At 31.3% G+C, this 17,121-nt stretch overlaps 1 protein-coding gene across 2 annotated transcripts in view; it reads left to right on the top strand.

Moving 5' to 3' along the window:
- LOC128169886 (phenylalanine-4-hydroxylase-like) overlaps window positions 1-17,121 on the top strand; it is a 103,829-nt gene that overhangs the window by 45,002 nt on the left and 41,706 nt on the right. For both annotated transcript variants that reach the window (XM_052835922.1, XM_052835921.1), the window contains exon 4: window positions 2,057-2,145. In XM_052835922.1, the coding sequence (XP_052691882.1) occupies window positions 2,057-2,145 (89 nt within the window). The remainder of the gene's footprint in view (window positions 1-2,056; window positions 2,146-17,121) is intronic.

The following is a 17,121-nucleotide window of genomic DNA, read 5'->3' on the forward strand; positions in this document are numbered from 1 at the left end:
TTAGATCTCTTTTGTTTAGGGTGGAAGGGAAAATCTTTTTTTTAATGGAATTTAGTAGGACGTCATAAGACATTTAGAAATATAATCTTTTGACCCTTACCATGTAACAATTATAGAGTTATTGCCCCTATTGTACAAAATACTTGTTATCGCTACTCCTCATTAACCATAAGAGATAGAGACTTGAAACTTTTACTAATGTATTCAGTACACTTAGACTCTCCTTCAGTTAATTCATACCGGAAGGTCGAAAGTCCCTTTTTAGCAGTTATTGCCCCTGAAAGTTTCGCATTTTGAATAAAAACACAAATAATTTTTGAATCAATGATCATAGATACATCAGACCACTTGGTATTGAAGCGTCTACCTTGTCAGATCAAAATGACATAAAGGTCAAAGGTCAAGGTCAAGCAATACAAAAATTGCAAGCTTAATCGTTTGACACTTTTTTTTTGAAGTAACACGGAGAAAATACTTAATTCTATTGAAGCAATCTTATTGCAAACATAGAAAAACAAGAAGGTGGAAAAAGACCTCTAATTGTTTGAGAACAACTAGTCTCCTAGTTATAAATGAAGACATTTTGCCCATAAACTACAGAAGTAACTGCTTACACTTTTGGTATTTTGAGACGAATGAGATGATGTCCGTTAACTACATGAATAATTTCTTTTTTTCTTAATGAATTATTACTGTCAAGCTGATAAAAAAAAAACTACTTTCACTTTTGATATGCCAACCCGAAATAGCTCAAATAAAAGTAAGGTGTTAGACTCCCTTAGGTGGATCCATGTCAGTGGGGTTATCATACAAAATCATAATATACTTGTAATGAAATAATATTGAATAGTTACGTTAAGAGTGAGTATTGCTAGTGGGAACTTATTTAGAAAGGAGTTGAAAAATGTTGAAAAAAATAAATAGGCCTACTCGTCATTTTAATTCTGATAGAAAGTACGTAGGTTAACTAACTCACACCATGACACCATGGTGTAGGACGAGTTCACCATGCACCGGGCAGATACATGTTCAGGCACCTTGGATTGTACAATTTTTTGTACAAAAAAAAAGAACAAATAAGTTGAATGAATAAAATGCGCCAATTCTTTTCTTGAATGCTCTTAGTTCTGATTGAAATAACTTTGATTGAAATAATGGGGTAATTAAAGACGCATATTGACTAACAAAAGTCATGGCGGAAAGTGTAGAGCGAGTTGATCATGTTTTGGGGAGATAAATTGGATACAACTTTTATAGGTTTAAAATATGCATGCACTCGCCTTTTCAGATTACATACAATTTTTACCACTTACATATTGTAAAAAAATCTTATATATTGTTTTGTGAATCACGTTTATTGTGTTGACAACTGTACATCAATATGAATAAATGGTGTATGCATAAAATGGGAACCAAACATATACATCAGAAAGGGGGGGAGGCTGTATTTGACATCTGGAATATTTAAATTTAATACAATAGATATTCCAGAAAAACGGAAATACTTCCAGTTGCATTAATAAACCGCATATTGATCAAACAGTCAAAATTTCTTAATAGAAACAGTAATATATGTAATAATGATTTGGGTTTTATGAAATTAAGCTTCCAAAATATGCTTTCAATACTTAAATGGATATTGTCAGTAGCTGATATATATACTTTAAATAAAAAAAACAACAACCTAAATTTGATTATATGAGGTTGGTCTTGATTATAAAGAATTAGATTTGAATATTTAAACACATAAAAGGTCCCCATTTAGGCTAAAAATTGTTTATATATACATTAGGCAAACAATAAACCAGCATGCACATAAACAGAAATGGAAAGAGTTGCGTAACTGATGTTCTGGATCTGCGCATGAATTTTAGATTTACATCGTTAACATAATCAATAATTACTAAAAGTAAAAGTTAATCATTATTTCGTAAAGCATTTTCTGCTGGAGCAAATTCTACTAACTACAATATTTACAGCCCTTTTTAGGTAAAAAAAATGCGCAGTTAAACACGAGTGGGATAATTGTGTTTAATGTATTTTTTTTTATGAACAGTCCCGTGGTTTCCTAAAGATATTGGTGATCTAGACAATATTGATCCCAAAACATTCACAAGTGGAGAAGAACTGAAGGCGGAACATCCGGTGAGTTTTTGTTTAAAAATTTGCGACAAATTCATTCGCATCGCAATTGGTTTCAATATTATACTTTTTATCCTGACTTCAAACATGTGTCTTAAAAAACAATAGACATTTGATTATGAAATCACACTTTCATGGAATTGGTTTTTATTTTTATCACACCAAACTTACATTGATTAAAAAGTATAAGTTAAATAATTCAAAGAAAAAAATATTTCTGATCTTATTTATTTGTTATATTGATATTAAATACAACTTCTGTTTTCATTTATCATTATTTTTATGATTGTAGTAAAGATAGTTAGCTTCTCAGAAGTTGAATAGTGTTGCTTCCTTGCGTCACGTGGCCCGTGTACCTCTTGTTATAAGCAATATCTTTTAAGTTTGCATGATCTAGTAAATACAATGTACCACTATTCATTTTAGATTTGATATACTTCATCCCCATTTTCCATAAGAAGATACTTGAACCGATAAATGTTATGGAAAATGATACTAATGAACACTAAATGAACTTACATCAATGTGTAAGACAACTAGCCCAACAATTAGGGCAACTCATACCCCACTCCTACCCCCACCCCTTATTAAAACAACACACTCAATTGTAAAATCATTTGATGTCTATATGATTTGCAGGCATTCCATTTTTTTTTTCGAAGACAAAAAATAATAATGATTGAACAAAGCTCGTTGCTAAGGAATAATTGGGTCTTTCGTTAAATTCAAAAGTTAAAGTTGGTAGTTCCTGCTGTAGGCAAGATTCTAAAACCGGTAGATATAAGATAAATAAATAAAAAAAATTTAACGGTCATTGGTATGACTTAACAAAATTCGAATTATACCAAGTACAAATTGAGAAAAATCAATACGATTCAAAGAACGATTAATCAACAAATATTCCGAATAAGTACAACTTAACAATTTATCGAATTCATTCTGGTGCGTGTTAACTTTAGTTATATCCCCTGCAAACGAAGTTTAGCAGGAAAATATATGAATCACCTTTTTCGTCCGTCCGTCTCTCCGTCTATCTGTCTGTGCAAAATTTGTGTCCGGTCTATATCTTTCTTATGGAGAAATATTGGAAGTTTTTACTTCACACAAAGATTTCTTATGACCTAAGGGTGTGTCATGACCTTGAACCAAGGTCATTTGGGCAAGGGCAAGGTCATTGTTTAAAAAATGCGTAATTCCTGTTTGTGTCATGTCGTGTATTAATGGAACTAATTAGAAGCTAAAATTTGACACAAAGCTTGCTTGTCTCAGGCCACATAAAATTATTTTTTAGATTATAATCCCCGTTTCTCTGAAAATGGCCTGCCCTGATGTATTTCTTTTTTTTTTTGGAAAAAAATTTGTGGGCAAAAAAATTCGGAAAAAAGATCGGGCTCAGTATACCAAAAATTCAAAATGTTAATTTTAAATGGCTGCTTGACATTTCGTTTGATTCGAGTCATGTTTGTTAACATAAGGATGCAAATGTCCTCATGCATTAACAGTTAACTTGAAATAAAATGGAATTTAAATAATAGAAATTGGTTTATGTACTCATATTTGCATTGACAAAAAAATAAAAAAATAGAGCAGTTGCTATTTATGGAAAATGGACGGTGAAAAAGATTCATTCAATATTTTCTATAATAGAAAAATACACCAGTTTTGATTTTTCTTTGCGGGGGGTATCAATTGTGAGCTTGCTCTCAGTACCTCTAGTTTAAACTCTTATTTATTTTATTAACCTAGATCATGGAAATAAAAACTTATTGAAAATTCAAAATTTAAACCTTGATATCTGTGCAATGAATTGTATAAGATTAAAACGGATATCAGATTTAAACTTGGTATTATTTACTAGAGGATTATTTGTTAGCTTATGATATGATATACGCCAATATATGTTCATGTAGATATATGATTTATCCCTATTAAACCATTGATCAACGAAGGATGATAAAAAAAAGAATTAAACATGAATGTTTGCAACAAGATTCTCAAGCGTTCTCCAATTAATAACAATATATTGCTTAAATTGTTCTGTGCATCTGTATCTCTCTCTCTCTCTCTCTCTCTCTCTCTCTCTCTCTCTGTCTCTCTCTCTCTCTCTCTCTCTCTCGTTCGAATAGTTTACTGATTTTTATTTCATTACTTCAAAACATTTCCTTCATTTGTAATGTACATATTCCTTTAATGTTAACAATCTCATTTGTTTTTATTGAACATGTATAACCAGAAATGATTTCACATAATGAAACCTACATTAGATAGACAATAGCACTACAAACGATGTTCTTATTAAGGTCTTCTATTTCCAACGAAAGGCCTTATTGTTATTGATTTGTTTTTTTAGCTATATGTGTCGCTTAAAGATGGCTTAAAGAAAGCGTAAAAATGGCTTCAAGGCTGCTTAAAGACTACCTTTAAACCACCTTTAAGTACAACTTATAGGTCCTTAATGTCCAATTTTCTCTAAGCCACCTTTAACTCACCTTTTAGCCATTAAACATTTTTTTAATCCAAAATTGTGCTTAATTTACCAACAAAATGTATTGACTTTATGATAGAAAAGGTATTAAAAACGGTTTTTGTTAAAAAAAAAATAATAAAAACAACCAAGGCGAGAATTGAACCCGGTACCCTTCGTTTATCAGCATCACTTCACTTCCTCTGCACCACGACAACTGACATATTTTATATGGTTTTTATATTCTAAATATCATTGGATATTGAATCAATGTATTGAATGTGTATTTTTATTTGAAAAGATTTTGATTTCCATTCAGTTTCTAACAATCAATTATATCTAATTTATAAACTACAGGCATGCATGTATTTAGAATGAAACACGGAACCTGGTCTTCCGTGAAAAAAGAATATATTATACCTAAACGGAAACCGTTAGGATCACTAGAAGGCTTTCTTAGTTAATAAATTTAAACCGAGTAGATATACGTTCATCTAATTCATAGCTATCAAAATGCAAGAAAGAACATGGAATCTTTTTTTTTTTTATTAAATGCATTGAAACTATTAGGGTATTAGTTCTACGCAATTTCCCGGTTTTCATGATCACGGTGCCGTTTAAATATTAAAATTGTATTCATGATTTTTAGACTATCAATTCTATACGAAACAATATTACCAATTACCGGTGACGTATTAACTGCATGTGGCAATTGCAAATGATGTATACATATACTTGTACATATAATTGTATGATGTACCAGGCCGGGTATGTGACATTTTTACCCTTATATATATATATATATATATATATATATATATATATATATATATATATATATATATAATCCCTATTTAAGAACACAGATACATTAATTAATTAGCCTCTAAATTTTACTTTTAAATACACGTATCTTTAATTTGAAGACGTAACATTTTTAAAACCCAGAAATAAAACTTTGAAAATGAAGCGCAAATACATGTAAATAAACATTTAATAAGGTCTTCCGTATCCATCGGAAGACCTCATAGTTTTCGTACAGTTTCTTATTATTAAGGTCTTTCATTTCCAATGGAGACCTTATTCTTATTTCCCTATTCCTCATATTATTTTTTTCTCACAAATTTTTTGCACGCGAGAAAACTACTCAATTGATTTTCATGAAATTTTGCGATCTAATAGATGATGATATGAACCATATTGTAATTTTTTTTAAATTGGTGACGTCACTTCCGGTTTTGAGATTTAGTCATTTTATCGATTTTCAGAGGGGTATTTTGTCGTCAGTACTCCTCTTAAACTATAGCAGATATAAACTTGAAATTTTCAGTGATGGTAGACGGAAGACTGAAATTTGAAGTTTTCTGTGATGGTAGACGGGAGACTGAAACTGTGCATGCAGGTTTAAAATCATTTTGATCGCAAAAAGCGTCGAAGCTCGTCTGGACCCGAAAATTAAGATTAAACAAACGTCATAATTTTATCTGGTTTTCTTTTTATAACGGCAATCTGTGTCCATTGGAACGGTGTTGATGATAGGGATCAGTGTTTAATGGAGCGACAATTAAAACCACTTGGAACCACCCCCCCCCCCTTCCTTGGAAATTATATATTAAATATAAATTATATTATCACTCGGATCACCCCTCCAATCCCTATAAAAGAGCGTTTGCATTTAATTTATGTTTTTTTTGTTCAGCTTGATCAAACTTGACCTAAGGGGAATTTAAAGATGGTTTAAAGACAACTTAAAGGGAGCGTAAATTCCACTTAAAGATGGCTTTTAAAAAGGTGACTTAAAGTTCTTTGGACATTAAGGACCTATAAGTTCAGCTTAAAGGTAAAATAAAGGTGGTTAAAAGATTGTATATCCTTTAAGCCATCTTTAAGGTCTTGCTTAAAGATTGTTTTTCGCCCTGTGATTATTTTTTTTCTCTCCCACGTTTTAAAAAAAACCCCAAAATTAAGGCAGGGTACATCGGGATTATAATCATTTAAAATTTGGCTTAAGTTTGTTATTATTATTATCCAAAAACTGAATTTTTATACATATATACATATCTTTTGGAGCTCCACCTCCGTCCCGACCGGTGCATGAACTCACGATCTCTGGACCCATTCTCCTAGCAGTGAGCGGCCACCGCGTTAACCACTGGGCCATCTAGGCAAGACAAAAAATCTTGATTTCAATGACGAAGGGAAATTAGCGCGCTGGTCGCTCACTACACGGTCGTTTGAGATATAGGTGGAATACAGTTAAACGACAATTTGAGAGGATCGGAACAATACACATTGCATAGACTTTGGGCAAGTTTATGTCAATTTGAGAGTTATTGCAATGTTTGTGCTTATTATATGTATAAATATGCAATGTGTATCGTTCCGATTCTCTCAAATTATCGTTTAACTGTTTTCCACCTGTTTCTCCAACGACTACTAGGAGAATGGGTTCCAGGGGTCGTGAGTTCAAGCCCCGGCCGGGACGGAGGTGGAGCTCCAATAAGGTGAATTTCTCTGTGCTTTATGTATATCTTTATAATTCACTTTGGGCAGGTGTAAGTCAATTTGAAGGTTATTGCAATGTTTGTGCTTATATATATGTTTAATGATTGGAACATCAACGTTAAAAGGCCATTTTTATTATAGACGGCGTACCTTTTCTTACTTTGTGTGTGTGTTTATATATATATATATATAAATAAATATATATATATATATATATATATATATATATATATATATATATATATATATATATATATATCTGTTGTGTGTCTTAGATAAAGAAAAACTGAATTTGTATTAACCTAATGCTTAACACTGGTCGCTTAGACAAAACACTTGGGTATCGAGTGGATTCCGGAAAATGGGGAATAAATAACCATACTATATTTCTAAAGATGTAGGGTTTTTTATTTGCCGACTTACCAGAATTTTTAGTCGGAAAAGAAAAACTTGAGACAAAACGAAATATAATCGATATGAAAAAGCAGATTAAACAATTATAAATTTCTTCATCAAATTAATTTCTGATTAATGCATCTCTCTCTCTCTCTCTCTCTCTCTCTCTCTCTCTCTCTCTCTCTCTCTCTCTCTCTCTCTCTCTCTCTCTCTCTCTAACGTACGAATATCTCTAGAGCTGAAATTTGAGGCACCGAGTCAGAAAGGTAAAAGCACGATAAATACTCGTACAGCATCACAACCGCCAGTTCCAACACAGTTTTACGTATCTCAGAAATCTTCAACATGTCGATATAAGTGTTATTTTTTGTAAGTGTATAGCTAGATAAACTTTGAACGCGCTTATCCGTATAAATTAACTTAGCAAAAATTTTCATCTGGGTATAATATTGAATTATTAAATTGGAATTAAAATTAATAATTCTCCTCTGGGAAATAACCCTGTTTCAACATTGCCCCCACTTGATTTCAGACTCGGATGGGAATCTTCCCAAATTATTGATGAAATAAAATGTTTTTCTATTAACTTACATGGCAAGTAAGAAATGCTAAGGTGGATTTAAAATATGCTTCTTATAAAAAGACGTCCGTGTCAATTTGTTCCCGCCCATATCAAATGCAACAGGTGAAATTGACATAAGCTATATATTTCCCATCTTGTCTGTTAATGTTCAACGGTCTTAATTACGACAGTTTACGAAATAACGTACTTACATAAATTTCATTCACTTTTTAAAAATCAGATTCAGCATGTTAAATTCAAATATTCATCTACTAGCTAGAAAAGTTGTCATATACAGGCACGTATGATCTTCGGGGGAGCGTGCTGCGCCCCCCCCCCCCCCCACTTTTTTTCTTGCAGAAATCACATTTCAAGAATTAACTGAAGTTACAGGTATACTACGGACTACGTAACCCCATTACGGATTAGGATTTTGTTTTGCTCGTCAAGATCTTTAAATGACCCCCCCCCCTTTTAAAAATGGTGATACATGCCTGTTAAAGAATATATTAATATTTTGTGATTATAACATTCAATAACAATAACAATTAGTAAATGATAAAACATTTTAAATGAATGCATTATTTTTATGTACAAAATGTTATTGTTATATTTATCATAATAAAATTGAATATCGAATAAAAAAAAATCATACTGAAGATGGTACAGATGTACAGGAGCGTACAGTAGGGTACAGTGCTGGTCAGTTCCCTGTACAGTGCTGTACAGTGAGGTACAGTGCTTAAGTAGGACTCTGCAGTACAATGGTAGTCAGTTGAAGATACAATGAGGTACAGTTGTTCTGTAAATGTCAGACAATGTCAGTCAATTTTTGAGGATAATATTAGATTTTTAATTACAGTAATCTTACTTCACTAAGCCTAGCTTCTCTCTCTTTTTCTCAGAATTTCAGTGATGATTGTTATTCTTCAGCTGCAGTGCACTTTGCACATCCGAACGTCCCTCGTCACTTCCGGTTGTCACCGGAAGAAAGCAGAACCCATTTATTTTTCAACTTTTCTTTTTTTTAAATATTTTTTGCCACGTTACGATACAGACGCTTTAATGAATGCAGAATATGTATTTTTGTTCTAAAATTGATCCACGTTAGAGTGGTAGACTTTTGTCCAGGCGACCCGAGTTCATTCCCCGAGTGCCGACTCTTTTTCCTTCCTTAATTGTGTTTCAATTCAAAATTTTATCCCAGAAATTATGAATTTTTGTTCGAATTTTATAAAAAATCACATTAACAGCGCCCTTTCCTAATATTAAGATATGTCTGTTGAAATCCATAGAGAGGCTTACTGGAATTTGAGAAGGTGTTGATAAATGAAAGAAACTGGCCCGATAGCCTATTCAATGTGTATTCAAACGGAAGACCTTATTGTTGCTCGCAACGAGCGTTTAGTAGCATCCATGATTGATCATTCTTATGACAATGATAAAACAAATGTTCAATTAGCCCAGGCTCACTGGTATGAGATTGTTTTTGTTTGTTTTTGTACAATCAATTATTAATAAGTAATTATTTGTTTCTAAAATTCAGTGTTAAATTCAGTATTCTAGCGACAATAGTGTACTGTATTATGTACAATAAAAAGTAAATATTATACTTAGTTTTTCAACTGAGTGTTTTATCTAACCCAAGTTAAGTTTTCTAATTATGCTCATGTTTAGCACAAAATTACCGATTACTAATAATCACGTAGTATGCTTCTTCACTTTTTTTTATGTAAATATTATATATGCTGGTTAGAGTGGAGAAGAAGAATTTATAATTTATATACCTTTAGCTATCATTCATAGATGAAGATTTTTTTTTAGTCGAAGTAAATTGGTCATTGGCAGATTATTACCAAATGCGTTAAACTGGATAAACTATCTCAGCTCATAAAAAAAGTTTGAAACTTATATGAAACCCTTTAAATTTAAACTTTTGAAAAAATTACTTTCTATTCATTTAGATTAAAGAATTTAACAAAAGAAAAATATGTTGTTTAACTGATAATCAATGTCTTCGGTTTCCAACGGAATACCTTATATTGAGTGTAATGTTTCTTTTTAAGGTCTTCCGTTTCCAACGGAAGACCTTTAAGGAATTGTAATGTTTTTTTTTTATTTTCGGTCATCCTTTTCCAACGGAATACCTTATAGTGATTGTAAAGTTTTTTTTATTATTTTGTTCACCCTTTTTTTGTCCACAAGATTTGTCCGTCAGAGAGGGCTGGATAGATTTTCTTTTGATAGAAAATGATAGAAAATGATAATATCTCGAAGCCCCTTTTTTTCATTTATTTCAAAATTTATTTCAGGTCGTCCGTTTCCTGTCCCGCGTCAAAAAACCTTGTTCCCTCGAGATCTCAGGATAGGCAGACACGCGAACATCTACAATTTGTGGGATGATAGACCTATATTTGTAGTTGTGTTTAAACTATTTTGTTTTGATCGTCGTAACTTTCGGTCGTCACTGAAAGCACTTCAAAAATTATTATTTTTACGAATTAAATTTCTTTTCAATAGAATAAACATAAAAGTATAAATCTGTACATACGAGGGTTGTTCGGACATTATTGAGACATTTTCTCTTATTCTTTTAGTAAAAAAAATAAACTTGAAATTTCACCAAAACGTAAATCAACGTGAAAAGTTTCTTGGCATGAATAGATCATTCCTGGTAAGCGGACCAATGTGCATTCGTTCAATGACCCGGCGCAACCACAAACTGTTCGCAGCGTCATTTTAACGCTTAGTATTACTCATGTGTTTTTAACACCTTACAAACGAACGGAAATAAGAATTATTCTTTATTTCTCATCTTTTGTTTTCATTTCAAGATGTCATCATTTACATTTTCTCTTATTCTTGTTTTTTAGGGGAACAATCGAGTTATTTTTTACCCGTGTGTCAAAAGTACTAGATAATTAATCCCTTTGGCCTAATTCTAGTTAAACAGTCAGTGAAACAAATATGATGAGCAGAAGCTCTATACCTTGTCTTGCCATCATGTAGTGTTTAAAGCAATTGCGTGGCCTTAAAAGGTCTTCTTCTGAGATTTCCACCAGGTTGACGGTTTTCAATGGGCCGCCTTGACGTCAAATTCAATGTAAAGTCGTTGTCAGATTTCTACTGTTTGGTAAATATATGTGTACCATATCCGTATTTCAACTCAAACATCAGTGAAACTTAATCAAAAGTTAGTCGCAAAGAATAGCAAAATATTTTTTTTTTTTAGTGTTGGTAAAATTAGCAAGCGTGATGTGCTTTCGCAATTCCAAACCTTTACCTTTTAACTGTTTTTTCTCCCTTTTATTTGCCCCCTTTCTATTCTTTTCGGGAACCGTAAACCTTATAAAGCATTTATATAGACATGGATGATAAAGTGCAGCAAAGCTATCTAAGCATATTGACATTAAATTGCCAAGGCTTAGGTGATATCAATAAAAGGAGGGACATTTTTAAAGTCTTAAAATCAAAAAATTATAATATATACTTTCTTCAAGACACTCACTTTGTTGAAAAGGAAGAAAGCTTGATAAAGGGATTATGGGGTTATAAAGCCTACTTTAACTCATATAAATCAAATTCTAGAGGAGTAGCTATACTAATTAATAATAACTGTGATATAACAATACTCAATGAACATAAAGATAGTGATGGTAATTTTCTTTTATTAGATGTTACCATAGAAAGTCTTCCATTTTTATTAATAAATATATATGGACCAAATTCGGACTCACCAGGCTTTTACATAAATGTCCTTAATAAGATTCAAGATATTTACTCTAACCAGCATATAGTTATTGGTGGTGATTTTAATTTAGTTTTTGATAAGGACTTAGACTCCATGAACTATAAGAACTTAAATAATCCCAAAGCAAGACTCGAAGTCTTAAAAATTATGGAAACACTTACTCTGAAAGATGTATATCGCGAGCATAATCCAACTCTAAAAATTTCACTTGGAGGAAAAAAAACCCAATTAAACAGGCTAGACTTGATTTCTTTCTTATATCAGAATCTTTACTTAACTTATCTCTCCATGTAAAATATGAAAACAGTTACCGCTCTGACCACTGCCCAGTTGTCTTGTATGTAAGAACAAATGAATTTCTTAAAGGAAAGGGTTTTTGGAAATTTAACAACTCTCTTCTTAAAGACAAAGAATATGTATATCTAATCAAAGAAAAAATAAAAAATGTAAAACAGCAGTACGCCTGCCCAGTTTACAATTTAGAAAATATTGAAACAATAGATGATAATATACAATTTATTATAAGTGACCAATCATTCCTAGACACATTACTAATGGTAGACAGGGTGACCCAATTTCCCCATATCTTTTTCTGCTATGTGCTGAGGTTCTAGGGATTTTGATTCGAAATAATAAAGAAATTCGTGGAATTGAAATTGATGGTGTAGAATACAAACTTTCGCAATATGCTGACGACACTTCAATAATATTTGACGGATCACCTCAGTCCATGGATGGTATTTTAAGAGAACTTGATTATTTTGCATGCATATCTGGTCTAAAAATTAATTTCTCCAAAACTAAAATGGTATGGATCGGAAGTAAAAAATTTTCAAAAGAAGTTTTTCACCACTCGCGATGGAAGCTTGACTGGAACAATCCTACTTTCGATCTACTCGGTGTTAAATTTTCTGTTAATTTGAATGAAATGGTAGAATTAAATTACCAATCAACATTTTTGGAAGTAACCCGTTTGATAAAACAATGGAAATTAAGAAATCTTACAACAGTTGGAAGATTGACTGTGATTAAAACTCTGATAATACCAAAACTTAACCACTTAATCCTAACTATACCAAAACCTAGTGAAGAATACCTTCAACATTTTGAGAAAGAAATTTACATTTTTTTATGGGGAGGCAAGGTCCATAAGGTAAAGAAAAACATTATAATTCAAGATTACAGATATGGGGGATTAAAAATGATAGACTATATGGAATTTGTTTGTGCATTGAAATCTACATGGATAAGAAGACTTATCCACTCTAATACAAAGTGGGTAAAACTTTTTGAATCAGAATTAGGATTAAAAATAGAAACCCTATGGGAAAAAGGTTCAGACTTTATTACCAATATTAGCAATAAGATAAGTAACAAGTTTTGGAAAGAAGTTTTATTAGATTGGGTTAAAATTGTTATGTCCTATAGCCAAAATGACATAAAAGTACTTAATGAACATATATGGTTTAATCCTAATATTAAAATTAATAACTCATCAATTTTTATTAAGAATTATTTCAACTGTGGTTATAAATTTATTAAAGATTTGTAATCAAGATATAGAAACTATAGAACATTTATTTGTGGACTGTTTTCATGTCAAAGAAATATGGCTCTACTTTGAAGAATGGTTAAGAAGGAAGTTTAATTTTTTAATGACATTTGATAAAAAAACTATACTTTTTGGTAAATTCAAAAACAGAAATATGTATAGACTTCAAAACATATTGATTCTTACAGTAAAACAATTTATTTTTGCCAGTAAGTATAAGAATGTCCCAAACCTCTCGACGCTCATGTTAAAACAAACAGTCACTGATAGAATACATATTGAGAAACTACTGTTGTTGAAGAATTGTAAATTTGCTGAATATGAAAAGTATTGGCAAACTATTTGCGATTTGTTATAAAATGTGTTTATAATAGCTGCAAGGAAATTGTAAGCAAATATTGACCAAAAAAAATTTTAAGTCTACTTTTATGTATCCTCTTGCATATATATGATTTTTTGATAGATAGTGTTCCCCTCTCTTTCTCCACCCTCTTTCACCCCCCCCCCCCCACCTCATATCTAAAAATACTCCAACTTTCATGGGTGATAAAAGCAAGTTTTCAAGATTGTTTGTGCATATATTTGTCTGTCTGTCGGTGTATACACCTGTCTGTACGTGTGCTTTTTTATGTGACTGTCAGTGTTTATATTATACTTATATCCTCAAATGAAGTGAATATGTGATGTGTATGCACTGTAAACTAAACATATAAGAAGATGCAAATAACTTGTACATGAAAGTTTGAATAAAAAAAAAAAAAAAAAAAGAAAAAAAAAAAAAAAGAATAGCAAAATGAACAATAATTTGATTTCTTTTATCATTAACTGTAATTCTACGGACACTTATAAAGTAGATGTTTAAGTTGTTTAATCTCCGAGTTCATGGCTGCGACGGGTACCCCGACCACCGACTTGTTTATCTACTGTCGTAAACAAAATATTAAATATTCTTTTAATATTACTTTGTTTTATTATTTGTTGGCGTTTCTTCAGTGTCTATGCCAATTTTAATCAAAATTCGTCAATTAGAAAAGAAAATATTCGAGTTGTCTTAATAATCTCCGAACAACCATCGTATGTTATCTATGCGATGTTATATCAACAAAAAATAATCTACTTCCGGTGAGATATCTCACTTATCTCAGGTAGTTCTTTTAAAACACAGTTTGTACCCGTAAGATCTCAGAAACTATAAGTAATCAAGACACGAAACTTTCATGGATGATAGAGTTTAACCGGTTTCATTTTGTCTTCCGTCACTTCTGGTCCACGCAGGAAGAGTTCGAACAAATCGAGCTGTTTATCAGTTTAACTTTATTCCTTTAATAGTTGTGGTGAGCTCGATGAACAGTAATGTACAAAATGCAAGTATACACGAAATATTTAATACAATTAACTTTGAGCACTTCTGTATGTCTGTTTCCTGTCCCGCGACAAAAAACCTTATTTCGACGAGATCTCAAAAACGGTAACGACTTGTACAACCAAACTTTTTGGGATGATAGACCTATGTATTTATATGTGTTAACAGTATTTTTTTTCATCCGGCGTAACTTCCGGTCGGAAGTACATCCAATTTTGATTTTTTAATTTTTTTTAATTATTTAACATGGAAGTAACATTTTTTGCAATAGAAATGCAAAATGGTCGTCTACTTATGGTTAAATAAACGAAAAAATTCTACTTCCAGTGAGACATCTGGAACATCTCAGGCAGCTTTCTTTTGTAAAAATTTTGTACCCGCGAGATCTCAAAAACTGTAAGAGATCAAGATACAAAAACTGATATGGATGATAGGCATTTGTTAAATATGCGTTTTACGGGTTTTTATTTGGTCGTCCGTCACTTCCGGTTCTCACTCGAAGATTTCAAGCAAAGAAAATCTTTTAAAAGTTTATATTTTATAAAAATTTTACTCAGTGTGATGAATAGTAACGTACTGTCAGTAAATATACAAAAATATTTACGTTAAATTTCTTTAATCACTTCCGTGTGTCAATTTCCGGTCCCGTGCCAAAACAGTTTCTCTACGAGATCTCATAATTAACACAAACTTGATTATCCAAACTTTGAGGAAAGACAGAAGAATGTATAAAGATTTGTTTAAGGATTACGTTTACTCAGGGTTTGAGATTTCAAAAAATACTTTTACAAAGTTCAATACCTGAAGTCAAAAATTGTTTTAAAAACACAAAATAACAGTTTTATTAGCAAAAATCAATATTGATATCCATGTTTTGTTTATTTGAGGAAGCTATGCTTCAATAAAGGTAAACAAACGGGGGAAATTCGGACTAATTTTTTTCATTTTCTAATTTTCTCTTTAAAACTTTCTGTATCTATGTAGTTGCAAAAATTTAGTTTCTACTTATTTTCCATATCATTTTACATATTTTATTGTTGTTTTATATCGTGTATTATTTTATATCACTGGCTGCCACGCGATCGGAAAAACCTTTAAAATACTTAAAATTAATTCCAGATAGAATATCTAAAGACTTTGATCATTGACCTCTATAATGTTAATGTCAAAAAATACAGACAATAAAAATAATTTTAGGCAATCAATGGTTTGGAGCTCCTATTAGTCAGTTTTTTGTAAAATTCGATAAAAAATGTGTAGAATTTTGAAAATTGTTAGCGGAAACTCGGACTAAGCTTAATTTAAAATATGAGCATAAAACGATTCTTTGAAATATGAAACTAGTAAAGCTATTCATATTGTATCATTTTCCAACCAAAAACTCGTTTTATTTTTTCAAATAGTTGCAAAATAAAGAAAACCTTAGAAAAGGTGAACAATTTTGACAGGTTTTTTTTTCAATACACATTCAATAATATTCAGAGGTCACTAGCATAAAAAGAAGTTTATTGACCTAGTTATTTGAAAGTGAAAAACAGCACAACATGTACAGTAGTAGGGCTACAACGTAGAATAAGTAGTTTTTCGTTCCTATTAGTGGAATTTTTTTTGCTCCTGAGTAAACGTAATCCTTAATATGTTCTGTTTGAACTCTTTTTAATTTTTTACTTGGAAATAATCACTGTAAGATTTCTTTACATAATATATAACATCAATTTTTTTAAACAGGAGGAATGCATTTTTGTTACATATTAAGAGTCATTCTCTGTAAGCATCAAAATTTCTTAAAATAGTGATGGAAACACACATACACCGATTTTGATGAAATTTGGTATATAGGGATAACTTGATACCCTTTCAGCAAATGTGACTGCTAATTGCTAATTTTAGGTACCATTGCCATGGAAACGACAACCCGCCCAAAAATGGCGTCCAGGACCCAAAAATCACTATTTTTACCATATTTTGATTTAGAAAAAAACAAATTCCACGATTTTTATTGTACCAAACACTTTCTTCTAACATAAAGATTAGTTTTAGTACAACAAATATTAAACACAACATCGGCAAGCCATGAATAGGTTATATACTATTTTGTTTGTTGAAAAACTACCATTTGGATGTTTTAAGCATTTATGAAAAAACTCAGTTTTGAGCCATTTTATGACATCAATTACCAAAAAATGCATCAACAGATATTAATTAAACTTATATATTCTTTTTATTTAATGCTTTATGTATAAAATATAAAAAAAAACTGCAGATGTGTTTTTTCCTTAATAAAATTACATGGTTTTAAAAAATGGTTGCCATGGAAAAATTTTGAAAACTTTTTATTTGTGGTATATATGTGTAAGTTCATCATAATTTCTAGATATTTTACCAA

This window comes from Crassostrea angulata, unplaced genomic scaffold (genome assembly GCF_025612915.1).
Source record: "Crassostrea angulata isolate pt1a10 unplaced genomic scaffold, ASM2561291v2 HiC_scaffold_248, whole genome shotgun sequence".
NCBI classification, from domain to species: domain Eukaryota; kingdom Metazoa; phylum Mollusca; class Bivalvia; order Ostreida; family Ostreidae; genus Magallana; species Magallana angulata.